The sequence below is a fragment of the Cupressus sempervirens genome, chromosome 1 (genome assembly GCF_028749045.1).
Source record: "Cupressus sempervirens isolate cs-2001-9-10 chromosome 1, ASM2874904v1, whole genome shotgun sequence".
In the NCBI taxonomy this organism is placed as follows: Eukaryota; Viridiplantae; Streptophyta; class Pinopsida; order Cupressales; family Cupressaceae; genus Cupressus; species Cupressus sempervirens.
In genome coordinates this window covers 813,878-824,691 of record NC_143118.1, presented here as the reverse complement: position 1 = coordinate 824,691, position 10,814 = coordinate 813,878, and the positions used below count along the sequence as shown (strand labels likewise).

General features: G+C 33.2%; 1 protein-coding gene across 1 annotated transcript in view; it reads left to right on the top strand.

Annotated features, from left to right (window-relative positions):
- Positions 1-7,809: 7,809 nt before the first annotated feature.
- LOC149575836 (Calcium-binding EF-hand family protein) overlaps positions 7,810-10,814 on the top strand; it is a 37,408-nt gene continuing 34,403 nt past the window's right edge. Inside the window, exon 1 of the mRNA XM_089815711.1 lies at positions 7,810-8,144. Within this exon, the coding sequence (XP_089671837.1) occupies positions 8,075-8,144 (70 nt within the window). The 5' untranslated portion in view covers positions 7,810-8,074. The remainder of the gene's footprint in view (positions 8,145-10,814) is intronic.

Genomic DNA, 10,814 nt, shown 5'->3' with positions numbered 1-10,814 from the left:
GATGCTTTAGGGCAGAGGATTAATGTTCATAAGTCTAAAGTTTATGTGTTTTTTTACCAATGAAGTGATATCTAGAAAGCTGATCAATATTTTGGGCTTTTCTCAAGAAACTTTTCCCTCATTATATCTTAGCATCCCTTTATTTGCTCATGACACCAAAACTTCTCACTAGAAATTAGTTCTGGAGAAGATTAAGAGTAGGATCTGCTCATGGAAGTATGGATGGTTATCGCTATCAGGTAAAATCATGCTGGTCAAATCAGTTCTATCCATAATTCCTAATTATACCATGTCTGTCCTAAAAGCACTAGTTACCATTCTTAAACAAATTGAAAAAGTAATTAGAGATTTCATTTGGAACATCACCATGTCTGATGACAAGAAAATCCCTTTGATATCCCTAAAAGAAATGGCTATCGATAAAGCAAAGGGCAGGAGTGGTTTGCATGACATGAGCAAGAGGAATGTTGCTTTTGGAGCCAAATTAGTTTGGAACATGTTTAGGAATCCTGAGAATAAGTGGTGCAAAATTATGCAAGAAAAGTATATGGATTCTCAAGATCCCAAATGCATTTTAACAATTTATAATCCACCAAATGGTTTAGCTATGTGGAATTTTTTGATTTCTTCGAAGGAATTGATAACCAATTTTGTATCTTGGGAGGTAAACAATGGTGAATTAGTTAATTTTTGGGAGGATTCATGGTATGGTATGCCTCCTCTTATGGCCAATAATGTATTGAACGGTGTCACTCAGATCATCAAAGATAACTGGGGTATCTTTTTGATAGATTATGTCCTAGCAATAGAAAGATTTTTTGGTAAAGCCATTTGGAAAGATCCTTTCACTTTACCTATTTCTCAAGACCATAAATTGTGTCTCCATAAAATTTTTTCTGAGAGGAAAATCTTTGTTAAGGATACAAATGATGATATCTTGTGGGTTCCTTCACCTAATGGCGAGTACTCTATCAAAGATGGGTACACGACACTATCTTTGTTGGAACATCATGTAGCAAAGTAGAGGGCATTTTCCTTTTGCTAGAATAATGTGGTCCTTCCCCAGGCTGGTTGCTTTGCGTGGCTTGCATTAAGAAAGAGAATGTTATCTAGTGATAGATTGTTAAAACTCAATATCTCACAACCTTTTCAATGTGTATTATGTAAGGAAGCATTTGAAGATGTGGATCACTTATATGTTTAGTGTATTTTCCCCTAGCAATGCTAGTATTTAGTGATATCAAAGTTGAACCTATCTATACCTCTTCCAAATAAGTTATGGGACTTGTTTGATTCATGGCCTACTCTTTTTTTCAAATTCCTACTTTGCATGTATTTGGAAATGTACTCCTACATTAGTAGTGTGGGCAATTTGGTGGGAGTGAAATAAATAGATATTTCAAAGCGTGAGCTCTCCCATAGAAGTGGTGCTTAAAGGATTGGAAAAGTCTATCTCAGAAGTGGTAAATGCACATGTGAAAGAAAAGGTTAGTAACTACAGTTTTACTCATTGGGATAGTTTGCTCCTTAAGGAGTAGAAATATATTGTTGTTCCCCCATTCATATCTATGCCCTTAGTGAATAAAAAGGTAGACATATCATATATTAGGTAGGGAAGCCTCCATCTATGGGTTTTATTAAAGTAAAATTTGATGGTTCCTCTAAGGGAAATCCGGGCAAGTCGGGATGTGGCATTTGTTTAAGAAATCATTTGGGTGAGGTAGTCACATTTAAGTGTCTTCCTTTACCTTCAGGTACAAATAATTTGGCTGAGGCCTATGCTTTACTCCATGGCTTGATTCTTGCAAAAAAAAGAGGTTTTAGAAGATTTGAGTGGAAGGCGATTCTACTCTTATCACTAATGCTTGCATTAGTAGAACACTCTTAACTGGAGAATCATATATGTCATGTCTAATATTTGCAATATGTTAGACACGTTTGAAATATGTCATATTTCCCATGTCTTTAGGGAAGGGAATTCTACAACCGACCTAATCACGAATTGGGGTTCTAATGGTGTTCACCTAGACTCTACAGGCATGGACATCTGTGTGAATAATTTTCTAGATTTGGAGCATCTTATTTTTATTGACAAAGGGATTGTTAAACTATGATCAATGTTTCCAAGTGACCTACATGTATCCTCTTCTTTTCACCGGTTTGGAGGGAATATTCAAACATAATATTGAGAAAATTGTTAAGTTTTGGCCTTGATTCAAGATGCAACAATACAGTTCAAGCATTCCCAAATGGGGTGGCTTTGCTCTGGGATGTTTGTGCTATTGTTTGGAGTTTTATTTTGGCTGATTGGTTTGTTGTGTAGTTTTCCTTTTAGTTCAAAACTTCTTTTGTATTGTGTTTATCTTCTATTTATATATATCAGGCTTTTTGGCTTTTACCAACACACACACACACACACACACACACACACACACACACACACACACACACACACACACACACACACACACAATTTTTTTATAATGCTAATATACTTATTTAAATCAAAAAGTGTTTAAATGTCAAACCTCTTTGTGCATATAAAATATTATGCAACACTATCATGGTTTTAATTTAAATAATCTTAAATCATGAATGATTTAATTAATAACATAAGTGTATATTATTAGATTAAATATTGATATCAATTTCATTTATAAAATATTAATTTGAATTATACTAAGTCCAATATTAATATTTACTTTTCCTTTAATTCATGATGCAACTTGAAATAACTCAAACTTGAAATTATAATTATAATTAAGTTATTTACAATTTCTCTCATAATATTAATATTCATAGCTAAAAGATTATATAGTGAACCCCACTATAACTTCTCTTAAAATATAACCAAATCACAATTATATATTTATTAATTTCCCACTTGCATTAATAAATATAAAATCATTTATATGCAACTAATAATATAACAAAACAAAAAGATTCTTTAATACCAATGTCCACTTTATATCTAAATGAATATTATTAATTTAATTTTCAAAATTAATAAATAAATAAAAAAATTAATTCTTAATTAATATTTTTTAATTTTCAAAATTAATAAATAATTCCAATATATATAATAATAATAGAAAATCTGAAAATGAAAATTTCAAAATTAATAAATAATCACTTTTTTTTTTAAAATATTAAAATGAATCTGAAAATTGAATTTTCCTGAAAAGAATAGAATTATGTAATTTTTTATTTTCACATGGGTAAGATCTTTTGAAACATGCAATGATAATATTTTTATATCTTGAATACATTTGTTTTCTAGAAAGATTCTCAACCAACAATTTTGTTTGAATTGGAGGCAATGATACGTTTTGCTTGATGAATCTTTATGAGGGTTTCTATTGAAGTTTTCAGATAATTCTCTTTCATATTTTATCTTATAAATTTTAACAAATAAATTTTAGTAATATGGCAGACATGAGGTAGACAAATCTTACAAAATCAGTTCTTAGACCCTACCTCAATATGACGGCTAAAATTCTGGACAATCTAGTAAATGCATGCAAACCCAAACCCTCTGAAACTTTCAACAATTCTTTTGCTTCAATTCCAATTTTTTCTCCCCAAAACCTGTGTGTCTCTCAAATGAACTCAAATATCTTAACAAAGGGTTCAACTCTACTTAGGATTTCCAGTTTTTGAACATGCAAAGACCTCTCCTTAAAACAAACTTTTATTGTTTAATCCTTTCATGCACACTTAAAGAACTTTATAATTAAATTATTCTTTTATATTTTATTTTCCTCCATTGTATTAATTAGTACAAGCACTATTTAAAGCATAGTCTACTTTAAATTAATAATAATAATTAAAGATTATTGTTTAGATGCAACTCTAATTTAATTATTATTAATTAAATACTTATAATAAAACAATATTAAACCTTTAATCTTTTAATATTATGATTCTCGTTTTATCCAACTTCTTAAATTAGACTTTTAAATTAAATCTCTTAAAATGAAGTACATAATTAATTTCTAATTAATTAAATATCATCATATTCTAATTTCTCTTGAACCAATTTTTCAAATTGTCTTTTAAATTAAAGCATATATTTAATAAGTTTTTAATTAAATAAATATTCACATGTTTTAACATTTTCTTTTTACTCTAATAATATTTATTAATTTTTAATATTATATGATTAACCCAAATATTATAATTAAATCATTTCCTAAATAAATCACACAGTCAAATCCACATAAAAGCAACATTACCGAAATTGACCAAAACTCAAAATCAAACAACATTACCGAAATTGACCAAAACTCAAAATCAAACAACACATGCAAAGATAAATCATGGGTTCAAAAATGGTGGAAAGTCAAATACATGTCCTCCTTCTTAGGACAAGTAATTAGGATATGGCTAGGATTGGACCTGGACATTATCTCCCCATTCTTACCATTGAGTTATTGCGATAGGGCACAATCAACCTGGCAATTCAAGGAAGTTGATGCCTAGTACTTGCACACCTGTATAAAAGACAAGCATGTACATGTGTATATATATCTAAGCTAAACAAAAAATTGTGGGTAGTGGTACATCATATAGATCCAAACTAGCAGGTGATTACGACTCCCTCCCTCAACCATATTAGGCACGTCAAACATAAATAAATAGACACACACACACATCATACACATGCAAGTATGGGGTAAGTACTATAATAAGTTTTGAGTACAAATCATCATGTATTTAAACATAGAAACTTATCATTATGAATACAAAATACTCATCATTTGATATCATCATAAAACAACCATATTTACTAACTAAGAATTATTAAAGCATCATTAATGCACTAGTAATCGTAATCATCAATCAACACGTGAAATATAATCAACTAAGAATTCTTTATTGATATACATGTAATCCAAGTCATGAAATAATGTAATAATTATAAATCCAATATCCTTGAAATTAACACATGTATGAATAGGCATAAAAGAGTTTGGTAAATTTGACAAAAAAAAAAACTATGGGTGGGCATTACATATGGGCCATATGGAACGAAAAAAATAAACAAATTTTCCAAAATAATTGAAGATTGTCCCAGATTCCTTTCGATAAGTCAATCTCTGAATTGGTCTGAAATTTGGCTTCCAAGATCAATCTTGAAATCACCCCTTTTAATAGATTAGATGCTCTTATTAAAAAAGAATGACCTTTAATTAAACTCAGGCTCGTTATTGGGCTAGGGAGGGCTAATTCCCACAAATCTAAGAAGGTATGTGTAGCATGGAAGCCACTTGATAAAGGATGGATAAAAAACATTTTCAACAAGGCCTTGAAAGGAAACCCTGGAATCTCTAGAGTGGGAGTTGTGGCTTGAAGTTAAAATGGAAGCATAGTGTCTATGTTAGCAAAGTAAATACCAAATGGTACTAACATTCAGGCTGAATGTATGGCTATACTTGAGGCAACCTTGCTTAGGTTGAGGATTGGGGTTCACAAGATCCATCTTGAAGGCGACTCAAAGGTGATTATCTGTGACATTATGAAAGAGAAGTTAGAGGCATGTTGCTTAGATCGACACATTAAGAAAATTCATAGCCTATTAGATGGTTTTGAAGACTTCAGAGTCACACATGTTATGAGGGAAGCAAATGTAATTGTTGATAAGCTTTCTAAGCTTGGAGTTAGTGATAATTATTTAGAGCTCTTCAAAGATTACAAAGGGATTAATTCTCCTAATTTGGAGTGTCCCTCAAACCTTTTCACATCCCAATGATGAATGGGCATAATGATTATCGCCTTAGGGAAAAATAAATAAATACAAAAATGCAAATTTGAAGGTCATTTCAAGTGATGATCTCTTGATTTTAATGCAGGCTTTTATGGTGAAGTGACACTAGAAGCGTACATATCAATGATTAGATTCATTCACATGCTCATTGGCATATTATTTCCTGGCATCAAAGTTGGAGCTTCTTAAATAATCTGGTGTGCCTTTAAGTTTTGTTGGTACCAATTTAATTGTGAGTATTTCTTTGCTAGGGCACGTCATGGAAGCTAATTTTTGTTTAAAAATAGAGGGACAAATCCTTGCCTTCGATGGTCAAATCCAATGTAGACACCTTGGTAATGTGTTTGTTTTCAAGGATGAAGAGTTCATGGAAGTTGCGAGATCAATGTTTGGTCCTGAATACTTGGACACAGGATGGAGATCTAGGTTCAATGTAGAGGTGGCTTCTCTATATTTGGCTATGGGCCTACAGGTTGGAGAGAGTAAGGAGGAGGTAAAGAACATTGTTGTTGCTTGTTCAAAACTGCAATGGTCTAGTGGTCTGGAAGATATTTTTGATTGTAATATTCTAGGGGTTGGAATTGACATGAAAGAAGGGCCATGGAGGATGGTGGGTGCTAGTGATACTCTAATTCAACCGCTCATCATCTATACTTCATCAAATCCACCATGGGACATGATTCCAAAGGTTCACACAGGTTGGAACAATGTTCAAAGCTGTGTCCTCAAACATGACAGATTCAAGGGAGCGTCTGGGAATAGGGGAATGAGACTTTATAAGGTTACACCTTGTCGTTCAACAACTTTCATTAGGGATGATGACATGCCATTGCTCATAAGGCAACTTCCACCCATAATAACAAGGGAAAACTCAGATCCTTCTCACTAAGATTTGTGTGCTCTTAAGAATGACATGGTGACGGGTGGTGTTGATGTATCCTTGATTCGTAATGGGAAAGCGTTTGTGGAAGGGTGATGACAAAGAAAGATGGCAACATTCCAAACTTCAGAAGGGAGGAGGTTGTGACATGGTTCGAGGATTGAGATCTTTACCCTCTGTTTGTGATGTATTAAGAGTCGTATCTATTTGGTCATGGTTGTTTGTTAGGTATAGTTAGGTAGTTGGTTTTGTGTCTTCTCATGCCTTGTTGGTGGCCATCATTGGGGCATTATGATGTAATTTGGTTAGTGTGGTTGTATGGATGTTTTGGTCAGAAGTTTGTGCTCCTCCAATTGCCATCTGGTGGTAATTCGAATGTAAAGCCATTTTTTTGATAAATACAAATTATGTTATTGATAATTTTTTTTTTTGCATAGAGCAAGCTTGGATGATTGTATCATTTTTCGCTTTTGAACTATATATTGGACTGAAATTTTATTATACCATATAGATGGACAACTAAATTTTTATCAAATGTACATGACACTTAAATTTATTAATAACTTAACAAACTTTATTACAAGTAATATAATTTTTTTAACAATAGATATTATTTTATAATATTATCTTTATTTTAAATATTATTCATATCAATTTAAAAATGAAAACAAAATTTTAAAAATTTACTTTATTATTTTAAATATTAATTTATAATATACATGTTTTTTGAATTTTATATTAACTTAGATTTTGAAATAAAACACATGAAATTATGAATTTAGAATATTTTGAAATAAAACATATGAAATTATGAAATTTGATTTTGATTTATTAATTTTATATTTTTTATATACTATTTATTATTTCTATGACAAATAAAATATACGACTTAAAAACTTGTTTACCATATATTCATTTAAAGAAAGATTATTGTACATGATTCCTAATCTATATTATTTTCCCAATTTTCTATTTTAATATACAATTCTATCTAAATTTTATTATAGATCTAACTAACTCTTTAAAATATTCAAGAATATTTTTGTATTATATATTAATATTTAAATTAAAAATAATCTCTTAAATTTTTTATAATTTAAAAGAAATTGACAATAATATTTTTATCAGACCTATCAAATTGTCAACGTGGTTTACCTACGCTATGCACAATTCCCTAAATCTGTCCAAAATGAACCTTCCACGGCGTGTTGATAGTTGCACGAACCCTGTTCGAAAGCTACCATTTTCACATAGGCTGCATTGGATAGCAATACAGGCGGGCCGCGGCTTAACGGTTATCTAGGGCACAGCTTTTGATCCAAATGAGTGGTTGACAGTATTTCCTCCACATCACCCCTTCAAATCTTCCTCTGTTGAGCTGTGTATCATCTGCAGTGAGAGGGGAGCAAAGAGGTGTGCATGCAGAGATGGGCAACACGTCAAGTATGCTTACTCAGTATGACATTGAGGAGGTGCAAGAGCACTGCAATCACATGTGTACGTTAATATTTCCTTCGATTCTTGATATTCTTTTGACCCCCTCACCAGCCGCCCCCCTCTCCTTGATCTCTGCGTCTGCGTTGAAGCCAAATGACCAATCAACATAGCAAGGATTGGCTACATACGTGACTGAAGGCAAATGACCAAACCAATTTATAGACCGGAAAGACCGTCAACCATACGCCAACATTACTTTCAATACCCAAATGCAAAATGACCCTAACCAAGAAGGGTTTGAGCCCTACCTCCGCTTAGAATGTATGAGAGATTTCGCCAATTGCACAGTATTTTCCTTCTCCTCGCCTGCACACAAAATAATGCCAACATATTGTGAGAAGATGATCGTATTCACTCTGTACCTAGCCGTATCAAGCCCGTGGAAAAATCGTACAGCAAGTTTTAAATTTTTCCTTGAGGCGTAGATCATAAATAATCCCATTGAGAATTATTATTTGGTTCTTCGCCCTGTAGGAAAATGTATGGCTCCATTTCTGGCAAGCCTTGCATGATACCAAAGAGCTGCCCCTTTCTCCATTTGTAGAGCTCGGTCTGTACCGAGAAATAATTGACTACATTCTCCCAAATTGTCCCACTGACATTGCCTGTTTAATGGGAGATGAAATTACTTGCTAATTACTCCGTTGTTAAAGAACAGTCCTGTAATAATCATGCCACGATCAGTTGATTGCGTCTAAGAATCTAAATTATTTGCTAGGTCAGCAGCCTGATTTGCTAATGTGGGAGCTTCATTGTTTCTCTCTATAAACACATGCTTCATCCTGTAATAATCAAAATCAGATAATACTTTAAGCTAGCTTTTAAGTATATTGTTCAATTTCCAGTTTTGCCATTTTGCCCACCCTAAGGGCGTTGATGGTGATGAATTTACAACAATTCATTTGTTTCTTTGTTTCAATCCTTCATTTAAACCATGCCAGACCTTGTGCAATTCAGCTTCGTCATGAGTTCTGGGAGGGAACTACCTGTGACCCATCACCAATTTTGAATTCCAGCACCACTTCTGAAAATAGGGATTGCCTCCCGATGCCCCAATTGAATTCATCTTTGCCCATCTTTCTTCTGGAGGTGTCCGAAAGGCCTTGACTGTAGCGATGGAGATGTTATCTGAACGGGGGAAATTTTAGGCTATTGTATGCCATTCTCATACTATTGTCCCATTAGGAGACAAAATTGTGCTTCAGGTGTCATTCTTGGCAGGATTGCTCACCACTTCTACCATCACTCCTTTGAGCTGTTTAAAAATTGTGCCAAGCTTTATGCGTTTCTCTTGGAAATTTCTTCTATGTCTTTCCTTTCACAATTCCCATATAACAATGAATTGAGTGGCCACACGCAGGCTGGCAAAAAAATGCCATAGAATAAAGAGATCTTTAACATCTCTTGGTAATGGAAAAGGGCAGCACAGTTTTTTAGGTCCATTTCAACTTTCTTCCGTAAAATTACAAGATTAATTCTTAATACTATGTTAACTTTGCTACTATAAACCTAGTTAGTACGAATACAATTCTATTAATCTAAGGCTTAGTTAGGTTTAAATCTGAATTACTAATCACTGTAGAGTAATGGAGACACAGAATTTGTCTGAATGTGTTTAACTGGATAAACTAAGCCAGATGACCATGGCAAGAAGATCTTACAAGAATAATAGCTTGGTCTCTTGTAAAGCCTTTTCAATAATATAGGGATCTTTCTTGAAATAAATTAGAACATCCAATGAAATTATTTACAATTACATTTTTAAAGTTTTCAAACCAGAATAGCACAACTAAATGACAGAGAGAATGAAACACTATCAACACCGGAGATACCTTTGGAAAACCCTCCTACTCAAGGGAAAAACTCAGTGACACTAAAAGACCCTTTATTGAAAATCAGGAAATACAATACAAAGCTCCACAATCTTATATCAGAAGAATTACTTCTTGTCAAGACTGTTATCACATAACAGTCATATAATTGCTCTACAGAATATGAACCACCCTTTTATGAATCACACAAATCATGTACCAAACTAGACACTCGATAATTACACAGATAGAAAAATATATCGCAGAAACAGCCAGCCAAAAGCTATCACTGTATTCTAGGCGTATGAAGATCACACACATGATCTCTTCTCAGAATGTCTGAAGAATTAAATCACATACATGACTCAGCAGTAACAAGATGCATATTGACATGTATAGTAATTGACAAATGCTAATACCATCATCATGTATGGGTTCAACTTCTAAGAAAGCAAATGCAGACAAGATGATGTCTCACAGACACAGAGATCACAAATACAGATGCAGATGTCTACTGATTGTAAAAAGGCTATGTTGGATGCTTGGCTCACACTCTGTTACCTGCATTGGTTATCGTGGATAGTTCTCGCATTCATTGTATGTCCACTTGTGTATTGTGGAGGTTCATGCATTTGAGGCAATGGATGTCTTGAAGATGAAACAGCTCTTATACATAATTGCCACCGTTCATAGTAATGAAGAATGAAGTGCAAGTGTCATCGGGGTGAAGAATGATTTGGATTTCCCATGTCTTATAGTCTTTGCTCAAGTATTAAGTTATGACATAAATCCTCGATGGCATTCCTTGTGTATGCTTTTCTGTCTCACCACAGGACTAGTGGATATAGAACCATGTGGC